This window comes from Dipodomys merriami, unplaced genomic scaffold (genome assembly GCF_024711535.1).
Source record: "Dipodomys merriami isolate MVZ:Mamm:240054 unplaced genomic scaffold, mDipMer1.0.p SCAF_112, whole genome shotgun sequence".
NCBI classification, from domain to species: Eukaryota; Metazoa; Chordata; class Mammalia; order Rodentia; family Heteromyidae; genus Dipodomys; species Dipodomys merriami.
The window spans coordinates 1,555,890-1,581,004 of record NW_027202405.1 but is presented as its reverse complement, the minus strand read 5'-3'; the positions used below and the strand labels follow the sequence as shown (position 1 = coordinate 1,581,004).

The following is a 25,115-nucleotide window of genomic DNA, read 5'->3' as shown; positions in this document are numbered from 1 at the left end:
CTATCTTTTAATATATTACCTATATGTTACATTTATTGAATAAATAAAAGATTAATCTCTGATCTTAGGTAAAAGAATTCAGATACAGACATTTGCACCAAATAACATATCTTAAAAATACAGATCCTTTAAGAATATCATAAAGACCATCAAACTAACTTACAATAGAAAACAGCTGTATTGCCAAAAAAGGAGGAGAAGGAGAAGGAAAAGAAGGAGGAAGAGGAGGAAGAAGAAAGAGGAAGAGAAGGAGGAAGAGGAAAAGAAGAAGAAGAAAGTATCAACAGCACAGTCCCAAACATAGGGCCTTTCTTTCCTCTATAAAAATAAATTAATTAAATAAATAAATTAGAGCCTTGGTCGTATTAATAGTATAGAGAATGTGAGAGGAGTTTATAATTTTCAGAGTCATAAAAAAACAATAGTAAATACAACAGTCTCTGTTTTAACACTGTGATATTATGTATTAACCTTTATTTAGTGATTTCTACAAGTCCTATTAGAAATCAAAATCTAAGCCAGGCATTGTGGCTCATGAATATGACCCCAGCTTCAAGGGGCCAACCTATGCATAAATTAGTGAATCCTATTTCAAAACATAAGCTAGGTATGATGGTTCACATCTGTAGTCGCAGCTAGTTGGGAAGCTAAGGAAGGATGATTGTGGTATGAGGTCAACTCTCTATCAAAAATAATATTAATTACATGAAAGCAAAATGTGCTGTAGGTATGGATCCAGTAGCAGAGTGCAATAGATTGAACTCCAACCACAGTACTGCTAAGAAAGGGAAGATGATAACAAATTATTAGAGCATGCTTTCCACAGTTCATTCTCTTCAACACTATTATTCCTGGGAAGTGTTTGGGTTTAAGAAACCACAACAAGCTTCAATTCCTATAGGTGGTCTCAGCACTCTCAGGCCCTACCCAGCAGCTGTGGAAATCGTATGATTCAGTGATCACATGATCACTACCAGAATGCAGTTCTGGGATGTGTTCCATCCTTCCCACCAGTTTGCCTCCTTGTGATGATTTGGAAGGAAGAGGCCTGAGCTCTGGGTCTTAAGATATATCTGGAAGTGGGGCTGGGAATGTGGCTTAGTGATAGAGAACTTGCCTAGCATACATGGAGCCCTTAGCACCACATAAACAGAAAAGGCTGGGAATGGTGATGTGGCTCAAGTGGTGGAATGCTAGCCTTGAGCTAAAGAAGCTTAAGGATAGTGCCCAGGCCCTGAGTTCAAGCCCCAGGACTGGCAAAAATTAATTAAAAAAATACACACACACACACACACACACACACACACACACACGCACGCGCGCGGAAGTTAACTTACATCCGGATGTAGTTAGCATAGGTTACACTTGAATACTTTCAGATCCTGCTCAGCAAATCACCTGTCTGTAAGGGAGGAAGCTGTGGATATCTTGAGATTTTAGAGGCTAAGCTTTAGAGTAGTCAACACATGCTTCTAAAGGTGGCCTGGAGGTAGAATCCTATGCCAACCATAGATGTGGTATTTTTTTTCACTGACTCTCACCCATTGGAACTTGCTCCTCTTCAGGGAGTGTGGGTATCTCCAACCACTGTTTCTTTTGCTATCAGAGCTCTCCTACTTCTTGAACTTTCCTGTAAGACTACATCAGATCCTTCATGCTCTACAACGGCTCCTGTGGCTGTCTTCCATCCAGGTACCATGACAGGGTATCCCAAGACTCTCTGAGTCACACTTGTTCCTTGTTTTCCAGTCTATACTGTTAGTCTCAAAACAGCAAGTCCTCTCTCACTTGTGCCTAGTCGTAGCCCTCAAAGATGAGGAGAATGGCAGAACATATTTCTTCACTGATGCCAGCCTTCCCCAGCAGAGCAGTCACTGTCTCACCAAATTCCTGCCCTGGTTTTAAGTCCTGCAGTAGATGTGAGATTATACTGAAGCTGAAATTGCTAGTCTGTTGACAGGACCATCTGGTTTACCTTGTGATAGAGCCTTCAGTCTTCTTTCCGCCCCCCCAGAAGACTTCCTCTTGTTTCTGTCTTCAGAATATAGTTTATGCTGTTACCTGATTCTTCTCATTCTTAAAATCAAAATCTTGGATGCTTTTAGTCACCATTGTGACATGTCTCCTTACCCTTTTGAAAATACAAACTAGAGAGTAGGGATATTTTTGCTTTAATTAGGGGTAGGGATACATAATGCTTTCTTCATTTAATTATTTGAAGGCAAAAAGTTTAATTACAGTTATATAGAATCAAAATAGAGGAAAACTAAGTATTGGCTAAACCACCCACTAAAGAAAATTTATAGCTTAAAAATGAAATTAATAATGTGATCTGACAAATACAGTAAATAATTCTTCTAAAAAGCACTTCAGTTTTCATTTTTGTTCTTAAAAGAAAAAGAAAAATAAGGGGAAGATCAGGAAAGAGTAAAGAAAGGGACCCACAGGGTGGTCGAGTCCCTCAGGAGGAAAAGAATTCTACAAATCAAGGATGTCAGAAAGTTGATGTGCACTTAGGTATACTCAGAAAACCACAAGAGTATTTAACTGGGAGAGCAGAGTCTCTCTGAACCTATTTCTGCATCTGTTTACCATAGCTTTGTCTGCTCAGTTTTGAGTTTCTACCTCATTAACTAGTTTTAAGTATCTTTATTCTGATATTTAAGCCTTTTAAGGTTCTATGTAAATTGGAAGGCTTAGTAATTATCTACTGATTGATTGACTGAATTTGGTCACACATGTTATGTGTGAGTTAATGCAGCTAATGATATGTAAGTCATTTTGCTTACTTTAAGTAGAAGTTATTTATCACATGGCATCATCACTAGCTGGTAGATTTATGAGGTAAAAATGAAGAATAGTTAAACTCTTATTATACTAATGAATTAGTGTGATCTTTACGAGTGCAGTTCAACATGAGCATTTGAATACAGGCTTTGATATTGATTGTGCATTTCAAACAGAAGTTATCTGAACTGAAAATATTCCTTTCCAGAACCATCTGTTCTTTTTCATTTCTTTGTTTCTTATTCTTCACTCTAGCATAAGAATTAATCTTATACAGTTCTTCAGGGAACAGTAAACTAGAAAGACAAATAAAGTCATGCATCTTGTTTGTGACCTTGTTAAAACCTATCCATATAGGTAAAGTAAAAAGATAAATACTTTTATTTGATAGATTTTAGTTTTTTGAAGTTTTTTAGACATGAGCAAAAAAATAAGAATATGATGATGGTACTTAAGTATAATGAAGAGATACTATTTTTGTGTTTTATTTTGAGTACCTAACTTTAGGCCATTAAAGTTATTATTTAAAGTTATCTTTTAGTTACATGGTTGAAAGATTATTTTAAAAGCTATTTCATCATATCTTACCACCTTTCTTTCAGCAAATTATATTAGTTTTAACTTTTGCTATAAATGTAATTACAGTGTCTATAATGCAAAATATTGTTGGAGTTTTTTTGTTGGAGCATAACAGGTTGGCCTATCTCAAATGGATTGCTAGTTATGCAAAATACTTTTTTCTTAAAAAAAGAAGAAAATGCCATGGGATTACATCTTATGAGCTGTCAGCTTTCATCTTCTCCTCTTAATATAATTTTTCCCCATCAAATATAGAAATCAATAAACTTTAGAAACTAAGATTGGGTAAGAATGAGATGGGACAATAACACTTCTTAAAATGATGTTAATTTACTTTTTGGCCAGGTGTATTTTAGTACTAATTGTTTGGCTCCTGAGAATTAGTTTTTCTAGTGATAAATGAAAAGTACAGATTGTCCCACCCTGCTGTCTCATTTTACTGGGGAAACTGAGAAATGGAAAATTTCCCTGACACCTCATAATAAAGTAGAAGTAGGGCCAGGTCTTAGACTCATGTCTGTAGTGCCGGCCAACTTCTCTCTCCATCATTTCTACGAACACCAAAGTAGAATTTAGTGTGCTTTCTGTAATATTCTTCTTTAAAGCACATCATGTAAGATGTACTAGCTCCTTTAGAATGTACTAAATTGCCCTTTAGGATGATTTGTGACATGTCTCTATTCTTTTAACAATGGTTATTTTAAAGCTACAGTTTTATCACATGTACATCGTTTTTGGAAGAAAAATGTTCTGTTTCAGAGTCTAGATCCTTCCTGTAGGTCACATTTCTTCAGTTCTCAGGAGGAGATAACCAATTAAGCATTGAGAATTGAAAGTGATTGAGGCCCATATATGACTTTATTTAAAACATCAATGGGATAATTAATGTTATTATCCAATGCTATCTTGTAATTGTTACCTAATTATGCCCAATTTTGGGACTCCAGAATACTTGACTTAATTATTTGCAAAAATAGCAACTAGAATATCACCTAGCATTTTGCACATGCTATAATATCAATGGTTTTCTAGTGCAGTGTCCCAGGCATGTTAGTTAACCTTTGATTGATATATTCCTTTATTAAATTTTAAGAACCAGCTGCTATAAGATTATTTCTTTGTTGCTTTGTATGTCCCTCCCCCACGGCATAACCCCTGCTTTCACTGTATTTGATGTTGTTATAATTTGTGGAGGGGAAGGGAAAAAAACAAATCATTTAAATAGGGATACAGGTGGACCCATTGCAACAATGAGACGTACAAGTTGTTATGTCGAAAATGAACTTTACAACTTTGGTGGGAGGGGGGAGGGGGGTGGGGGGGCAGAGGGGAGTATGGGATGGGAAGGGGAAACAGGAGGAGGCTACAATGCTTGATAAGAAATGTACTCATTATCTTGCCCATGTAATTGTAACCCCTCTGAACAGTATTTTCACAATAAAAAAAAAGAACCAACTGCTATCTTAATGGATACTGAGAATATACATACAGCAACAAAAAAGTCAAAATCCATGTTCTTGTCCTGTTGATATCTAGTAAGATCTAGTAGCATTGCCAAACAATAGACAAATATGCAAAGAAGATAATTAGGATGTGAAAAATAATATGGCAGAAGTGAGGCAAGGTAAGGATGGTAATATTTTTGTAGGGTTATAAGGGAAAGACCTCTTTATACATCATTTAAATAAACTCCTGTAGATAGCAATAGCTAAGAATGCAAAGACTATCAAAGCCTGAATGCTGGGGTGTTATCAATAAGTTTAAATATAAAATGACCTAATATGGGTTGGGTGTGGATAATACACATTGAAGAACATTGTGTACATTTAAAAGGAAACATTTCAAGATCAGTTCCATGTACCACACCTTTCAAACACTACTTTGTGTGATACCAGCTGTTAGTGTTGAAGCTCTCGAAGCCAAAGATCTTGGGAGATGAAAATTGGCATAAGCCTTGGGTGCATGGGTCACCTATAAGAAGAAATAAAGGAAATCGTGTGGCTAAGGTGGGGTGTTCCTCAACAAATGGTTCAGAACATGAGGTCTTACTTCACAGCTGTATTTGGTTCAGAACATGTAATCTCACATCACAGCCGTTGTTGGTCTGATTCATAGGGTTGTTGAAAGTTCAGTAGAACAGTTTTCACAGCAGAAGGAATCTTTATGGGTTCTTGAACATAAAAGTTGCCTAGTTTAAAAAGAGAAAATTTTAATCAGTTATGCATCAATAAAAAGCAAGAAATTCCTAGGAAGCTATATAGGAGGACCTTTTTATAATCATTCATTTCATTGTACCTGGTGGTGAGATCATGATTTGTGCTCATCTCTGAGAATGAGCAATATACAAACCATTTCAGTTGAATTAATAGCATGTGCTGACTGAAGGGCAATAAAGCAAATGTCAAAATGCCTGCTCCTAAGTTGAGAAGTTCAGACAATAGCAGCTATGGAAGTGGGAATGTTTCCAGGGATATTAAATGATTGATCTAAGTTGGATGTGTTAAATTTCACAAGACAGGAACTCTGAGCTGTGATGTTTGCACACAAGTAAAAGTGAAGACTAAAGCAAAAAGGGGAGAACTGAATTTGAGAATGCAAAAAGATGATGAAAACTGAAGCTATGCTCTTGAAAATTAATGTTTCTGATTAAGAATGTGTGTATAAATGTGGGAGATGGAGGAGGTTTGGAGGGAAGAAGAAACAGAGACAAAGCAAGTGAGGAAAGGAAAAAAGGGGGAGGGGGAAAGGAGGAGGATGTGAGAGAAAATAGGAACCCAAATAGGTAAAAAGTGCCAAAGAGCAGTCAAATGAAATTGAGAACAGGAAAGAATCTCAGACAGTAAATAGGGAGTTACTGAGGAAACTCTATTAACATTACCACCATAAAGACTGCAATTAACCTTTTAGAGAGATGACTATCTGGCCCTAAGTTCTGTAAATATAATAACATTTCTTTCCACTGTCTTAAAAAATAAATGCTGTTGTTATATCTTTTATAGACAAGGGAAGTTAGGCACAGAGAGATTAAGCAATATGCCCAAAGATTACTCGCTTTAAAGAACTAAAGCTGAGATTCAAAAACAGGCATTGTGCCTTCAAAGCATGAGCCTTTAACTCTCCTGCCATATGCTTATATCCAAGATGATGTTTTAATTACATAGTTTGCCTACTGTCTTATATAAGTGTCTTGAAAAAGAGTTAATTAACAGTTTTAAAAGTTGGGTAAAAAACAGAAAGTCAACAGATGGCTGGGCAGTGATTGGATAAATCCTTACAGAAAACAACTTGTAATTCTCTAGAGGAAGGTAGAGAAAAGAAAGGAAATACATACCTTTTGATCTTTGTGGTTTTTCTCCTTTCCCTGCAATCACTGTTGTTTATTGAGATAGAAAAATGCCCCCTTTGATGAGAATGACAATAGTAAATTGTGGAGTAAATGTCATTTCTATTACTTACAACTTTCTGTATATTACAAATGTATGTGTTGTCTATAAATATCTACAAGAATTGACTTTCAAGAATTTTATACTGAAACTCATTTTTTAACTTTCATTACTAAATGAGAGATTCTGAAAGAATAGGAGTTGTGTGGTAGCATGTGTTGGTAATACTGGATAACCTTCAGTCTCAGAACCCAAGTACTTGGGGTTTTCCATAGAGGGGCTTGAGTCTCAGATCGAGGTATATACTGGATCTCTTCCCACTGGATAAAGCACACATGACTTCCTTGATAGCCACAGTAATGAATCCTTCCCCCCACTGGCTGAGGAAGCACTTTACTTCCGTTTTCTACTTTTCCTTGAGTGTCCTCCACCCTTCCTCATTTCTCCTGTGTTTGAAACAAAGGCAGAGGAAAATAGTAAATTCCCAGTGCATCAGACTGACCCATACAGTTTGAAGGAGAAAGGACAAGTCACCTGATGGGTACTCTAGCTGTCCCAGAGAAATCAGTAACAGTCCTTTTTTCAACAATTAAGGGGGCATTTTTTTCTTTGGACCTAAACTGTGAGTGGATATCATCAGATTGCTCTTCTTCTGCCCAACTGACTTAATTGTTCAGAACTTTATTTTCCTACTCTTAACAGAATAAAATCCTTAACATTGCATTTTTGATTCTCCATGGCATGATTTGGGACCATCCGTTTTTGTTGTTGTTGTTAGTTCATGGTGTACTCACTTTATTTTCCGTTATTGACAACAATGTCATGCAATAAAGTCTTTCCCCTTCCCACTGCAACAGCAAAATCAGATTCTGTATTGGTGCACTAAGGAGACTGAGCGGATCACAGTGTTTTTCTGTATATACACACTTGTGTTCAAGAGTATGTTCCATGTGCCCATAAAATTGGAACAATTGACACTATAAGCAACAAATTAAAAATTACTGTAACAAATTATTACAGTAACATTACTTGTAAAAATCTGTGCTTAGTGAAAGGAGAGAGAGAGAATGAGAGAAATGTGTTTTTGCTTCCTTCCTTCCTTTTTTTGTATTTTAATTTTATTGTCAACGTGATGCACAAAGGGGTTACAGGTACATAAGTAAGGTAGTGATTACATTTTCTGTCCAACTTGTTACCCTTCCCTCATTTTTCTCCCTCTTTCCCTCCCCTCCCAACCCCCCCCCAAGTTGTACAGACCATTTCCAACATACTGTCTTGAGTATCACTGTTGCATTGGTTCCCCCTTTGTCCTTTGTTTCACCATTTTGTTGTTCCCCTCCCCTTCCGTAACTCAGATAAATATATATTTTTACCAGGACACTCTGTTTAATCAGACAGAACCCATCTGCAGGGTCACCTCCCTTCATCTGTACTTATTAGACTGATCTTGGTCCTCTCTAGCCTGCAGTATTACTAGTCCTAGTTCAACACTGCCTATACTGCTCATCTGAATTCTGTCTCCATGTAGAGCCTTGCTGAGTGAGTCCATCTGATCTTAGGATCTAGCTCTCATTTTGTCTGTGCTATAGGCATGTTTTGCACATACTGTTTTCACTACCACACTCTTCTTCTCCCATCTCACCTATACTTAATATTAGAGAAAGTTGAAGCTGCAAAACTAAGAATATGTCTTTTTAAAACATGTTTGCTTGTGCCCTAATAAATAACAATGCTCTGAGTTATGGATAGGGATAAGGCAACATCTCGTTCTCAGTCCAAGACTTCTCCAGTAATAATGGTTATCCCCGATGTGCATGTTGAAAATACCTAAATTGCCTGTGAGGCTCTTAAAAGCCTGATCAAGGGGCCCAGAACAATAGAAATTGAAATGTAGGGAGTGGAACCCACCCATTTGTAGTATTAAGATCTAAACCGCAACCAAGATTGGAAATAACTGCTCACAGCATAATGGTCCATGGACCAAGGATAGATAATTCAATAAAGACACTTTTATTATTTCAGATAAAGAACTTGACAAGAAGAGTGGTAAATGTAAGGTAATAGTATAGAGCATTTTATTTTCCTTGCAACAGTAGCTTACTTAACTGTTTAACTTTTCAGATATTTCGAAAGAAAGCAGTGGAACTTGGGGTAAAATTGCTACCTGCATTTCATACTCCCTCTGGAATACCTTGGGCATTGCTGAATATGAAAAGGTAAAACTCTTCATTTTCAACAACATATTTTAAGGTGAATTATTCAAGATTGTGTCCTAACAAGTACACACTGGGTGGATAATGCCAGTGTGAGGCTAGTGGCTGACCTATTGGAAGTCTTGGGAAGCTATCCTGTCTTGAGAAGCCATGAGCTTTTCAGTGTCCCATAGCTTGAGATGGATCCCTTTACTGAGCTAGTATGATCCAATAGAAGCATACAAATCAGACATGATCTGAGCTTTTCACTAGTTCATGATGATGTTGGAAGTCAGTGGTACCATTCCTCTCCATAAATACCAGGAGAATACCTTTGTCTTCTGATTTGTCACAACAGTGTTTCACAAGGAAGCAATCTCCTATGACCATTTAGTTCAGTTAAGTTACTGGAGTTACTGCAGAGATAGAACACTTGAACAGATCAGAACCCACAGAAGAAGAGCTAAGAGTGTGAGTACTAACAACCCTGCCCATGGTTGTTAGAAAAGAAGGAAACTGATCCACTCAACCTTCCCCTCCATGCTTAGTGCAGAAATCTAGTATCCTGGAGTCTCTAACAACCCTGCCCATGGTTGTTAGAAAAGAAGGAAACTGATCCACTCAACCTTCCCCTCCATGCTTAGTGCAGAAATCTAGTATCCTGGAGTCCATTAGAATGTAGGCTCAATAAGAAAAAAATGTAAGGTGAATGAACTTTCTGGCGTTCTCCCAAGAATATGTTTGAGTCTTCATAAAAGCTTGAGCATTTCACTAATAAAATTTTGTACTAAGCTTCCTTCTTAACTCCTTTCTCCTCACAAATTATTTATGGTAGCCAGGTACCGGTAGCTCATGTGCATTATCTTAGATACTCAGGAGCCTGAGATTTGAGGATCATTGTTCAAAGCCAACCCAGGCAGGAAAGTCCATGAGACTCTTCCTCCAATTCAGCATCAAAAATATGGAAGTGGAGCTGTGGCTCAAGTGGTAGAGTACTAGCCTTAAGCGCAGAATTTCAGGGACAGCACCCAGGCAGTGAGTTCAGGCCCCAAAACCAGCCCACAAAAAAAAAATTATTATATGGGCCTTTTTTCAATAATGATGAGACTGGATATAGTTCTAATGTTCATCCATATAATGCATAGGTTCTTTACATGTATTAATGCATATACTCTCACAGCACCTCATCAGTAAGATCAATATTATTGTTATCCTCATTTTATTCTTAGGAAACTAGAGCCAAAGAGAGATTAAGTTGCCTAACATCATTCAGGAAGTAAATAGGAGAGCTAGCATATATGCTTAGATGTTTATTTGAATAGCCAAAGATGAAATGCCTTTCTTGTTTTAGAAACACCAAAAGTATAAGTAAGGTAGTTTTCCAGAATTAGTACACTTTTCTTCTTCTTCATTTTAGTGAGATTCTGTCCTAAAATTAATCATGAAAAATCATAGAAATTGATGGTTTTCCTTTAATAAATAAAAGCATAGAATGTCCTTGTTTTGTTTTCGTTTGTATGCTATATACCTTTACTTTGAACTCACTCTCTACCTGTCTATTAGTGCACATGTCTGGAGATGGCAGAGGAATAGACAGAGTTGTACCACCAGGCCATGTTAAATTGAATTAATTGTTTGTATAATATGATGGCTCAGGATCTTCTTCCAGGAAGACTTCCAGTAAGGCTTCCAAGTCTTTCTTTATCAGCTTGCAAATCTCTGATTTTCGTTTGGGAGGAGGGGAGGTTTGTTTGGGGTTTTTTGTTGTTGTTGTTGTTTCTTTCTTATTTTTTTTATTTTTTATTTTTGCCAGTCCTGTGGCTTGAACTCGGCTTAGGAACTGCTCATGAGCATTTTTTACTCAAGGTGCACTCTGCCACTTTGAGCCACAGCACCACTTCCAACTTTTTCTATTTAAGTGGTACTGAGGAATCAAACCCACCGCTTCATACATGCTAGGCAAGCACTCTACCACTAAGCCACATTCCCAGCCCCACCGCAAGGTTTTAAGGCTGAGTCTGCTGATGATGGCTTGGATATTTTTTGGAGGCCCTGTGAGTTTTCACCTTTGACTCTCATAGGCCTTCTCTTTTACTTCCCTTATCTTTAGACTTTGTATTTATTTATAGATAGCATTCTGATGGAGATAGTGCTCTCTTACCTAAACTAATAAGATCTGGTCACAAAAACATTACAGACAATTAACTCATTTTTCCACACTTTCTATCAGAGAAAACAAATGTGATACTATTATGGTCATGGCAATACATTCAATTAATTGGTTCTCAAGTGCATGTTTTTAGAGTTTTTACAGCAACTTAAGATTTGTTTTTGGAACCATCATTTAAACTCTCCAAGCTTAGCTCTAAATTGGGAGGCAGGCTGGCTCAGTAGTTCTTACGTGGGCCCACGCCTTTGCATAAATCAATTTAGTTATTGTGAAATGGTGATATCATTTAGTTTTGGTCTCACTTGGAATAAGCATAAGAATAGGCTAATTGTATTTTTACTAAATGTTTATTTCTTACTGTCAAATGAACTTTTCCTTGGTGAAATTCATTCTTAGTGTACTGTGGAATATTTTTAGTACATAAAGGAATATTTGCTTATTAATTGATGATTTGTATCCGTGCCTGTTGGAAAATGATCAATGACAGCATCCATTGTTATTGTATCTTATTTATTCCATTAGAATTGTGTGTTTAAGTTCAAAGATTATAATAGTTATATCAGGTGAAAAATGATGATCATTTTCCAGTATGTATTATGTGATATTTTCATATTAAACTAGTAGAGATTATGTAATTATTTGGCATCTTATATGAACACTTTGAATTTCTTCCTGGAAATTGGCACCATTTTTATTATATATTTTATTCACTCTCCTTCCAGCTTATCAAATGGCAGTGACATACCCAAATTTGCAAACAACCATTGCCAAAATTAGTAGTAATGTTCATCCACCCAAACTCATTCTATTCCTTTGCCCAATCATATATATTCATTGGATATAATCTCCAGTGGGCTGTGAAGCTGGCTTATCATCTAAAGTTTTTTTCCTATAGGGGAAGAAAATATTTCCTTCTAATCTATAGTATTAATTTTCGTTCTTATCTACAGTATTGATTTTAATTCTTATAGTTTTTATTTTCAAGATGAGCTGCTGGACCCATGATCTCTGTATTTTCACCGTAAAACTCAAGGAATAGGGGAATACAGGCATGGAGTATTTCTCTAATTTTTGAAGGCTGTCAGTAGGGAAAGTTTCAAAGAGAAAGGGAAAATATATCTAGCAAATCCTATTTTCTTAATTACCTTCTCAAAATAAGAGAATGTTTGTGGAAGGATGGGAGGTGGGACTGCACACACTTTTTAGACACTCTTGACTTGCTTTGAAACATTATGATCCGAGAGGCACTGAACATGCTTGCTGAAATGTCATAATTTTGCTCTTTCTTCTCTGTTTCAAAAATAGTTGTGAGTGCTGCTCTTTGAGAACATCTATATGTTAACACAAATATGAACTTGCTGGTCTTATCTGTTCACATTCCTCTAGTTGTCAGGTTGTTGTCCAAAAATAATTGGTTTCTTTACTGTTTCTTGGTGAAAATAAGCATGTATTTGAGTCCCTGCTGAGATGATGGATCCATTGTAAGGTCTGAGAAACTTTTCTATTTCTTTTCACTTTATTCAGAAGGTAACAGGGAAATTCTTTCTCTCAAGAAACTCATAGCCTTGTTGGTAAAATATACATGCTATTATATTATACCATGCTATATACACATGTAGCTGACGGAGGAGTGTCTGTGCTGAGGAATGATAATGCTCACTGGGTTCAATTTAAAGTAAGTGGTATTTTGAATCAGAAAGTTCATATATTTGGAGACAAAAATACCAATAAAATGGATTGGACTTCAGTAATTATATAAGCCACAAATATGCAGCACAACCTATGTATAAATATACATATACTACCTTAGAACATATACAGAGAGCCTAAATAATTTATATGTGTGCTACCTTAGGAGCTCTGTACCAGAATCCATCCAGAGGAAAAGAACTTGTCTTTTCTGCCACCTCTGTAAGAAATTCCCAATTCAAGAGATACCATTTAGGTACTAAGCAGTTAGAATTGTGACTTAATAGTGAATAGTTATTTGATGGCCTAGGTGTTAACAGCCAAGCATGTTTGCTCACCAAGACAGTCATAAAATGAGGATTCCCCTCCTCCCATTATGTAGCATATCTGCTGAATAAAAACCACAGTCTTCCTAGGAGATTACATTTGGATATAACTCAATTTTTCTAATGTAAAAATGTCCAAATTTGATGTCTGATCTAGTTACTACTATTATTAGTAGGAGGACTTACATTTTTTTTCTCCAACTTACAGCAGAAAAATTAAGCATTTCACCATTCCTATATTTTTAGGAATAGCTTAAGCCTAGGTGTAACATGGACTTAAATAATGTAGTTAATGTTCCCATTATTCATTTCTATCATGAGGCATGCAGTCTGAGCATTCCTAATAATTATTCTGTCCTTCTTGATAAATGAGTTTGTTTTAGTTGTATATTATTTTATCACTTATTTCTTTTCATGGATTTTTCTGAACTGATACTTGCCTAGTGGTTACATTAACTCAGTGGAACTGTCTACAATTTGAGCTTTTATTGTGCACCAGCAGAAGATATGCTGAGACCTGTCTGATCTCCATGCAGACTCTCATTAGCCAGCCAGGTGATGAATGAGGTACAACTCTGTCACCTGGTTTTAAACTTGGTAAAGCTTTATTTGCTGACTGTTCTAATTAGCTGAGAAAAATGCATATTGTCATTGGTTACATTACAATTCTTTTTTTTGTTTTTTTAATTTTAATTTTTTATTGTGAAAATACTGTACAGAGGGGTTACAATTACATGGGCAAGATAATGAGTACATTTCTTATCAAGCATTGTAGCCTCCTCCTTTGTTTCCCCTTCCCAATTCTTATTATAATTAAATTGGAAATCCCTTTACCTGTAAAAGAGCCTTAATTAAGAACAGTACAGATATCACTTGATGTTTTCTCATGATTTTCTTCATCTTAGTCCCCAGACATTTCTTATGTGAACCATGTACTATGTATATTTTATCAAAACGTGATGGATGACCCCTTGTATTGAGTTTCATAATGTTGATGGTATAAAATGCTGAAAATTAAAGTGTTGGTTAGCTTTAAAATGTACTTGGTTGGTTGTAACAGACATAAACTAGGACAGTTTAATAGGTTAAATATCCTTAACATATTTTCCTGACTTTTCCCTATTTTTTTAGTTGCCAGTTGGCACATAAATTTATACATTATTAAACTTGCTAACTATCTCTCAAAATTTCTAATTTCAGATTTTGAAAGAAGTATTTTATGTTTTAAAATGAAGCAGAATACAAATCCATACTTTAGCATCATAGAGATAATATTAAAAATATCAATAAACATTTTCTGAGCATAAGCAGATCAAACTGATTTAATGATCTGCTAGTATTCTAAGAAGCAAAAATATTGCTTAATTATCCTAAAAATGTTCTGTAGTGGTGATATAAGCCTGAGCATAAAATCAGCTTCGTCTTAAAGAGTTTATGTTTTATTTATGTTTCATGGATCTGTTAAGGACTCAGACAAGTTCTTCCAACTCCAGAAAAGTAAAATGAGAAGTAGAAGTTTATTCCAAGTATATTTTAAGCTATCCTTTTTTAAAAAATGCATTTTCTTCCCCCTCATTGGATGTGAACTTGGGAGTAGGGATTTGGCATACTGGAGTTTGAACTCTGCATTTGTGCTTTCTAGGCAGACACTCTACCACTTGAGCCATGACCCCAGCCTTTTTTCCATTTCAGATGCTCTGCTACATTTTCTTTCTCTTTTAAATCCCTTTATTTAAGTAGTTGTAAAAGGAGTTTCAATTCAACATTTCAGTTTATTAGCCCCATGCATCTTGAGTAATGCTTACCCCTTCCATTATTCTCCCAAGTCCACCTATCTCCTCAAATTACCTGGTTTCATCTTCACATGTTTACCTTGAATACTACGACTGTATTCAACCACCCTTCCATTCTCTCTTTGTCTGTCATCCCTCTCCTAGACCTCCCCCACTTCTGACAACACCTTTTACCCTCCTGGTATTCATTTCATTCAACTATAAGTTAGTAGTTTGAGCAAGTTACACCACTGAATTATCCCTTGAGTATCCCATACTTTAGTCAATATAATTGTTTTTCTTTTTTTATTGTCAAGGTGATGTACAGAGGGGTTACAGTTACATAAGTAAGATAATAAGTACATTTCTTGTCAAACTTGTTAGCCCTTCCCTCATTTTTCTCCTACTTTCCCTCCTCTACCACCCCGAAGTTGTAAAGATCATTTCCAACATATTGTCTTGTGAATATCGCTTTTGCACTGGTTCCCCCCATGTCCTTTGTCTCACCATTCTGTTGTTTCCCTTCCCTTTCCTAATTCAAAGAAATGTATATACAATACCAGGGAACCAAAATCAAATACAGTGGCAATAGGGAATATGCCATAGGGGGACAAACATACAAAAGAAACAAGAAATCACATAGTATATTACAAATAATAATAACAACAAAAAAAACCTCTTGTGTCCATGTCTTGGTTCATTTTGCTTAGTGTCATCTTATATGGTCATATGTGCATAGCTATTGAGCTATTCTGCTCATCTGCTAAGATTATCCTAGACGTATACTAATTATTGCAAATAAGGGAAACCGTAGGACCTATGTTCCTTTGGGTCGGACTTACTTCACTTAATATTATTTTTTCCAAGTATATTTGGGTATATATGCATATGACCCTACATATATTTTCATATATGTTTATAATTTGCATCTAACTTCCACATATGGGAGAAATTATGCATTCTTTGTCTCTCTGAGCCTAACTTACTAATGTTTTGCATTTATGCCCAGGCCTGCTCAGACTTTGATCCTCCTAGCTATACTTTCCACGTAGCCAGGATGCCTGTCACCACACCTAGTTTTATTAATTGAGATGGAATCTTACAAGTTTTTGCTTGAGTTGGCCTTTAACCATAATCTTCCCAATCTCATCCTCCTCTGCTTCCTGGTAACTAGGGCTATAGGCATGAGTCACCATTCCTCACCTGATTGGATGTTTTATTATATTGGATTTCTCTCTCTTTTGTCTATTTTAATTCATTTGTGCATTTGTGCTCCTCAGGAGATGAATAAGCATACTTTAGGATTTTAATAGTAGTATCACAAAGTTATTAATATCAGACATTAGAATATTATTACTGTCCCCATCATGGTTTGGTTCTGCTCACAACACCAGTATTCATGAGTTGAAAGTTAGAAGGAACTTGGGTTTTATTAAAATAAGCTGTTCATCAGAAAAATGGTTGAGCTCCCATCCCAATGACCATATCAAAGAATGCATGTAAGTGACAGGATTTTTATGATAAGGCATGAGAGTGGAAATATGGTAGTGGGCAGAAAATCTATGTGCTGAGTTACCTATCTTCAGAGGCTGATTTTCTTTCTTTTCATTCCCAGACACTTCTGTGATTAAAAACAACCTTCAGCTCATGGTCCATTCCTTTATATGAACACATTACTTTCATGCAAATTAATTTCTCCTTTAATTAGAGAATAGGATTAACAGGTCCTTGGCTTATATTTGATGTCATTTGAAGACAACCAAGTGTTCCTAAAATGGAAGCAAGATCACTGATTAGAGGTCCAAGGATCAGGATGTTTTTCTTTATGTTCCCTTTTCCTGGACTAGTTGACTCTAGTAGTTAGTATTTCAGCCATTTAAAGGTTTTGTTTCTGTTTTTCTTGTAGAAGGAAGGAGAACACAAAGAATGACTTTTACAGTGGACAGTGTTGCAATGTAAAATTAATCTAGGGCAACATAAAGGAGCCATTACCCCTGTTATATCACCCTAGTTAAAGTTGCTGTTTATTGACATTGTCACAAAAGATTTCAGACTTGGTCATTTATTTTACTTCACTGAATTTCTCTTCCCATTAGTACATACATCTACAATAATAGCAATAATAACATCTAGCTTGATAACCCTCAATGGAAACATTAAAGTAGCATTGCAGAGTGCTGTGATAGAAATCTACATTGGAGTCATTCTTAATTTAGGGTCTTATTTGCAATAGTTGAATTTAAATGGTACATATGAATGTATGAAAATGAAGCAGTTGAAGATGTGCCATCTCAAAATATGCTGAATTGGTATATTGATCATTTCAAGCTGAAATCACTGCAGGAGCTGTTAACTGCACACCATTTGACCCGTCTTCTACATATAGCAGGCTGTAATGATTTCTTCTGGGAGAAACATCCTCCCCCATACAAAGTGAGAAAGTAACTTTAATCACCAGAGACTGGTAATTGGGGCAGTAATGCACCCGAATAAACTCCTTGAATAATCCTTCTCGTCCACTAGCTACTTCTTCTGTCTTCAGATATCTCTTACTGAAGTACAAGTTGTTATGTCAAAAACGAACTTTACAAATTTGGTGGGGGGTCAGGGAGGATTGGGTGGGAGGGCTGGGGAGGATGGGAAGGGATGGGAAGGGGAAACAAAGGAGGAGGCTACAATGCTTGATAAAAAATGTACTCATTATCTTGCCCATTAAATTGTAACCCCTCCATACAGTATTTTCACAGTAAAAAAAAAGTATAAAAATAAAAAAAAAAAAAAAAAAAGATATCTCTTACTGACATCCCTAGAAATTGACCACACTAATACAAATGCATTTGTCTTGTCATTCCTTCACAAATTTATTGATCTCTAGAAAGTATAAAAGCATCTTGATTTAGTCATTTTGTTGGACATTGTTGCCATGTGATCCCCATGTACACATAAGATTAATAATACTTGTGTGCTTTCCTCATATTAATCAACCTTTATTAATTTGGTTCAAATTAGATCCAGTCAAAGTGCCCACATAAAAATTAAGGGAGAGACTATGGAGCTTAAAACTGCTGTCCCTTACCCAGTCTTAAGCTCCACTCGTATTTCCCTAAGCCAGAAAGAGAGATGATGTTGGTAAAACTGACTAGATAGTGAAGAAAGTGTGTCTGGGTGGTCTTTGGAGGATGATGTTGATTCCATGTTCAAGTTTTCAATATTTTTAACTGTTATTTTGGATCCATCATATATAGGATCAAAACTGAATTTGTTCCCTAAAATCATGTTGATTGATGGTCTCTTCTAGAAATTACAGCTGTTCAAAAGGAGTCCAAGGCAATCAAATAGGATATTCTTTTCCCAAGTCTAGCATGCTAACTAGTGCCTAATTAATATGATAAAAACCTAGTCTTTGAAAACAATAGGTTCTGCTGTAACATCCACATAGACCTATTTCCTAATTATTAGACTATGCTATTTATATTGTGTGTATTTGCTGTGGTCACTTTGTATCAGTGATTTTCCAAACTCTCCAGTGCTTTAAAATAACTAGAATTTAATATTATGTCTTATATGTATGTATATATTGAGTATATTTATATATATAATTATTATTATTACTGACTCCTTCAATCCCTAAGACAAGACTTTAAAAGCCATTGTCATAAGAGATGATAGAGCCATCTTTAAATTCTTCTACCTCACATTGCTCAGCCAGGCAGCCAACTTCACTGTTTTGAGGGAGGGGAGTCAAAGGGGCACAACATCTGTTTCTGTCATTAATATATTTTTGTTAATAATTGTGCAAAACTTCCACTAATTGTAAGTACCTTGTTGCTTCTTTTGAAAAGCAACTAATTCCAAGCATTAGTTTCCCCGAAAAGAAGTTTACATGTTCATTTTCCTCTTGTATATTTTTTTAATCCAGTGAAACTGGCAAACAAACTTAGAGACATCCTAGCAAAGAAAAAAAGGAAATACATTTTTAATTAACTTCAGGGAAACATAAAAAGCGAAGTCATTTCCATAAAGCCATGCTTGTGGCTCCAGGCAAGGTGGTTTAATAATAAGGAACTGAGGATGTGGTCCTATATCTAAGGCCATTATAGGAGCCCAAGCAGAAACGAAGGTATTCATCGTCCCTCAACGTAAGAAGGAACAAAAGGCCTACTGAGATTATTTAATCCTTTCACCCACTTTTGGATTATTATATCTCTGCCAGGGCTGGGCACTCTAGATTGGCCAAATTAACAGTATTTACTTACTGCAAGTGGACAATAAGGGTAGCAGCATTTAATTTAAATAAACTTTGTATATAGATAGCTTCCTTGATAGAGAAACAAAGAACTGACCGTTCTGAACAAAGGATGCTTTGATGTTCTTAGTTAGGCCTTGGGAGGCCTTAGGAATTTGGAGAGCCTCAGGAAGCCACCTCTCTGGTCATAATTGAACTTAACACCCAGGTAAATGGATTTTTAAAGTGTTTTTTATTCTTGGGAGGAAGCCACAGACCATATCTGCCTCTGAACATAAGTTCTGGCAGTCATTATTTGTTCCACATCCACTGCCCTACTACCTGAATTCCTCATCTTCAAAGACCCTTGGGGTGCTTCTGGTTAAGCAAGGGCAGAAAATTTTAAAAGGCTCCAGTGGACTAGTTATTGGTTCTCTCATCCATGGACTAGATATTTTTTAATGGTTTGGTTTTTTTTTCTGTATTTCCAGAAGATCCTACCTTTCTTAGGATGAATTGCAACATATGAGTAATTAAGTAAAGTTTAACAAAGGTGCTATGTAGACAATTTAAAGACACTGTATCCCTGAAAATACAGCTTTCAACCTGTGGGAAGTGCCTCAGGGCTTTCCTTACCCCTCAGTGTAGGTAAGTGGACCCTTACTACACAGTCTAAAGTATTGAATTATTAAGTGTGACCCCTACTTTCCCCCACTGTTTAAGCCCTTAACTCACCAGGAATTTTATATAAGAACAATTATAGCTATTTTAATGTAGCAGACTCAAAACTTTTTCAAATGCAAAGACCAAGTATTTTACAGTTCACTTTTATCCACTCTGTTCACACAGTTGGTAGCCAGTCAGCCTCTGAAACTTAAATTTACCCTGTTTTACAGAACTTGGACCAGTCAGAATGCATAAATTCATGCACTGCCTTGATAGGCCAGCAAAGGAATAATCTTTTCAAGGAAATGAGTTCCCCAGGTTTTTAATGATCCAGCAGTCAATTTTCCTGGGATTGATTTCAAGACAAAGTTATGTTGTTAGTGAGAGGCAAATGTTTCAAATACCTCATTAATAAAATTTAGAAGTTTATACAGTAGTTTGAATAGATATTTGAAAAATCAGCCCTGCAAATTGTCAATCATTGTAAATATTCAGCAGAATTACATGGAGTCTTTGAGTAGAAGTTGGAGGGCACTATAAAGTATTGAGATGATAGCCAATCGTTTTTTAAAGGCCTCACAGTCTCAGTGGTGCATTAGCCAGCCACTCCACTTCCTGCTTTTGCAATAATAGCTGTAGTTGATCTGTTCTGGAAAATGGGATGAACAGTAATTGATTGCAGTCTTATTAACTAGAGAAGGAAAAGTGATAAAGCAATACTAAGAATTAATTGTAATTTACGAATCTGGAAATTAATGTGCAGCTGGGCATGAATGCAGGCAGTGCAATTGGGTGATTTAGCAATCATGACAAATTATCTTCATCTGTAAGGTAGAAAGTTGTTAGTGTCCCTTTATGTTGGTTGTAGTAGTAGCTCCTGTTTTGGAAGACTCTATACATGCCAGTGCTGCCCTTTTATCGTGAAAATGTCAATTGAAGCACAGCATTATTTATTAAATCTCACTATATCCCTCTTTGTCATGTCATACTCCATTCTTATGGAACATTTGTACCAAACAGTGATTACTGGTAATTGACCTGCATATGTTGAATAATCTTAAGATGCAACTGAGAGTTTAATGTACCTTGTAAATTGAGAGGCTTCCAATTAAGTCAAGTTCTTAAGATAATCACTTTCAAAACTAATCAAGTAATAGGACATTAGTAAAGCTCTTATTGACTTAATTGTGACAAATTAATAAACAGACCCAGTGCAATTACTATAATGGCTTTATCAGTGAACAGTTTTCAAAAAATTTAAGCATAAATCTATTCTGCCACACACATTTACACACCCAAAAGAAAATTCCATAAACCATTTTAAGGTAGTTAATCATCTGTAATAGGTATGTTTCAGAACTTGCACAGGTATCTTGGACTTTTGTATATTTCTCACTTTAAAACCCTGACAACCTTTGTTTATTTCAAAAGTCTACTTGATCAGTCCTCAAATCACATATTTTTACAATGCCTCGGGACAGGGGGGCATTTCCATGCCCCATACCATCTTCTCTTGCTAGATCCCCCAGAGCGTTCAGCTCACTTTGTATTCTCAGTAGGTATTCTGCAAAATGGACATTGGAAAATGAGTTACCAAATGCAGATTGTCCATGATTTTTAAATAGCTGATAGTGCCAATTCCTATTGCTGTGCTGATTGTTTCTAAGAAAGATCAACAGAAATACAGAATTATAAATCAAAGCACATCAAATGGTGTAATTAAGATGTTGTGTTTTACTGAATATATAACTGTGTTGTTTAAAGTGTGATCATACATCTGCAAATCTTCTCTAATCTTTTGGTTTTTTATTAGTTGTAATAGGATTAAAAGCTAGGTGCGTGCCATGGCTCAGATAGTTGCTTGGGAGGTAGAGGTCTGAGGATCTCAGTCTGAAGCCAGCCCAGGCATAAAAGTTTATGAGACTCCATCTTAGCCAGTGAATAGATTCAGTAACACCTGTCATCCCCAGGGCCACTGGAAAGCACAAATAGGAAGATCAAGGCCCAGCCTTTCTAGCATAAAGAAGAAATAACCAAGACAGAAAGAGCCTGGATATATACATAGCTCAGCTGTTAGAATGCCTGTCTAGCAAGATTGAGTCACTTAAGTTCAGTCACCATTGCTGCCAAAAAAAAAGAATGAATGCATGAATGAATCACTATGGAAGTTCAGGACCAAACCGCCCAAGACAGTCATTGCCAACTTAGAACCCTTTCAGATCTGAATCATCACATCATCATAAAGCCTTCCCCACCATGCCTGGATATCAAAAAAGGACAGATTTCCAAATAAAGAAGTGTGTGATATATACACACATTTGTAATTCTAACAACCCTCCATGTATTCAATTTATAACACACAGACATCCGCAAACAAGGAAGCATTATAGAGTCCTGAGAATAATTGTTATCATCTGGGACAACAAAAGAATTTGAACAATGAAACTACCCAGCTGAAGAAGGATTGTTTTAAATTATTGGAATACCCTAAAATGAAACTGAAATATGGGCTAGCATTGTAGCAATTTCTTCCATTATCTGATATTAAATTGTGATTCTTAGGTTTAATAGGAAAAAAGAAATATAAACACTATATTAAGTAGATTTCTTTTGGCTATGTATGTGTGAATTGTAGCTAGCTGTATGAAAAGATGGAGATTACTGTCACAAAAATGTATCACCAGTGGTCTTTAAAGTCTTCTGATTGCTTTGTCATCAACAAAATATTTTTGCACACAAAAGCATATGTCCTTACATATAAATTATATGCATATTCTGCTCTATTAATCATGTGTGAATTTTTAAACTCAAAAAATAAAGTTGTAGGGCTGGGAAGGTGGTTCAGTGGTATAGTGCTTGCCTTGCATGCTTGAGGCCCTCCCTGGGTTAGATTCCTCAGCACCACAATAGCAGAAAAAAACAGAAGTGGCGCTATGGCTCAAGTGGTAGAGTGCTAGCCTTGAGCTGAAGAGCTGAGGGACAGTGCCCAGGCCTAGAGTTCAGGCCCCACAACGACAAAAAAATAAAAAATAAATAAATAAATAAAAAATAAAGTTGTAAATGAATATGGTATAGCCAACAAAACAAAGTAGCTATAAATTATTATAGAGGAATATTTTTAGTGAGTCATATGAGATATGCATATTTAAAGTACTTTTTTAAAAAAATTCAGCTATAGTAGTAAGTGATTTAAAAGTTTTGTTATATGTTGCTTACTTCACAACTGGATTCTGAACATCTATCTCAAGTGAAAAAGAAGCAATCTTGAGTTAATGGAAGACAGTCAGTATTGGCTGATTCTCCTAAAGCATGTTTATGTTATATGCCATTGTGTAGTTAAACAAAAGATTTTCTAAAGTTCTATTAGTAAATTTCAGTCTTTCCTGATATAATCCATAGACAGGTGTTTGGTTTGTGTATAATTTAAATATATTAAAAGCTATATAAAGGCCAGGTGCCAGTGGCTCACACCTGTAATCCTAGCTACTCAGGAGGCTGAGATCTGAGAATCAGGGTTTGAAACCAGCCCAGGCCAGAAGGTCCGTGAGACTTGTATCTCCATTTAACCACCAGAAGACCAGAAGTGGGGCTGTGGCTTAAAAAGTGGTAGAGTACTAGCCATAAACAAAAGAGCTCAGGGACAGTGCCCAAGTCTGGAGTTCAAGCCCCATGGCCAACCAAAAGAAAAAGAAAACAGCTCTGTATAATATAATTTGAAAAATATAAATCATTTCATATACATATTTTTAATGAATTCAGAAATCCTTAAAACACTTCCCCTAGAAGATTGTTTTTAAAGGTAGAAAATTTCTTCTTTAAGTTTGGTACACATAGGAGTTTTAAAGATGAACTACTTTTACAAATATTTACATGAACATCCAGTTTCAAAGTGACCTTTTTTTAGACTTGAGTTTCTTTCTAAAATGCAGACTTGCTTTATTCATGTTAAATTATCAGTTTCATCTTGAAGTAGTAGGCCAAGTATGTTATTTTCTTTCTTTTCTTCTTTTCAAATTAAATGGTATGCCACCTACCACTTACCAACAACCTCTGATCACAAAAACACATGAATTCACTTGGGAACACCTTTCGCTTTGTGAAACAGCCACTCTTGATTAAATAATTTGTCCCAAGACAATCAGAATAATCTCCATTTGGTCCAAAATATTATCACAGTCACTCTCCAGCTCCTCACACAGATAAAAATCTACTGTGAAAAGATTTCAGAATTGCTCATAAACTACATGTATTGGAACACAGCAGGAGAGTAAGTGATGATCCATTGCCAGCTTCCCATTTTGGAGTCTACAGAAGCCATTTGGATCACATGTATCTGATCACTTTCAGAAGCATCTTGGGACAGGAGCGGTGTATATCTGAATACTTAATTTAATCAAGCTTTTTTTCCTTCCTTTTAGATAAAAAATTTAGAAATAACCGCTTTGATAGATTCTTCCTGCTCCCTAATTAAAAGTCTTGTACTTGTCTTCAAAGACGGCTGCCATAAACAATAAATATCTAAATGTCATTTACCTTTAAGCTCAGACCAATTTCTTACCATTTGTCAGTTTACAATAGACACATTGTCTCATCATATTAAGTGGGCTTTGATCTTGTTTAGATCATTCTTGAGAACATTTTTTTAATTGGCTTAGAAAAAAGTTCTAAAAAGTTGCAAGTATTACAAGACTCTGTCGTATTGTGGTACATTATCTTTTATTTGTGTTCATTTTTCACCCTTCAAAGTAGGCCAACTTATAGTCTTATGTTCAAGAGGTTATTGATTGAATCAAGAATTTTTCTTAGGTTATCATATGAAAGAGCTGAGAAAGTGCTTAAACAATCCTTTTTCTCTTAGGTAGGCAATAAAATGGCAGACAGACTCATTCTATACTACAGGGATGATCTCTCTGAATAGACAACATAATTTGATGGTAATGTTCAAAATTTTTGCTAGGTTCCAAAGGATTCAAATTACAGAACTCACCCATCTGAGTTTCTGCATCTTTTTGTATTTGAAAAAGCTGTTTCACAATAAATGAAATTCACAGAATAAGTATATCACTATATTGAATAATCAGTCTGAAGAACTGTTTGTTTTTCAAGTTTTTGTAAAGGTAGTAAAAACTAGGTCTATTTCCAAACTAAAGTTGCTGTAAAATATGTGTATTACTGTGCTGATCCTAAAGGAAAAGAATATAAAGGGGAGGAAGGTGGAAGCTGGGATAATTATGAATGTACAGCATCCCAACAAGCTAACATTATCACTTATGCTACCACAATTCCCTGTAGTCTTTAAAGGAGTTCCAAATATCTGATATTTTAA

At 35.9% G+C, this 25,115-nt stretch overlaps 1 protein-coding gene across 1 annotated transcript in view; it reads left to right on the top strand.

Moving 5' to 3' along the window:
- Man1a1 (mannosidase alpha class 1A member 1) overlaps positions 1-25,115 on the top strand; it is a 164,298-nt gene that overhangs the window by 82,519 nt on the left and 56,664 nt on the right. The window contains exon 6 of the mRNA XM_070015342.1: positions 8,871-8,965. Coding sequence (XP_069871443.1) covers positions 8,871-8,965 — 95 coding nt within the window. The remainder of the gene's footprint in view (positions 1-8,870; positions 8,966-25,115) is intronic.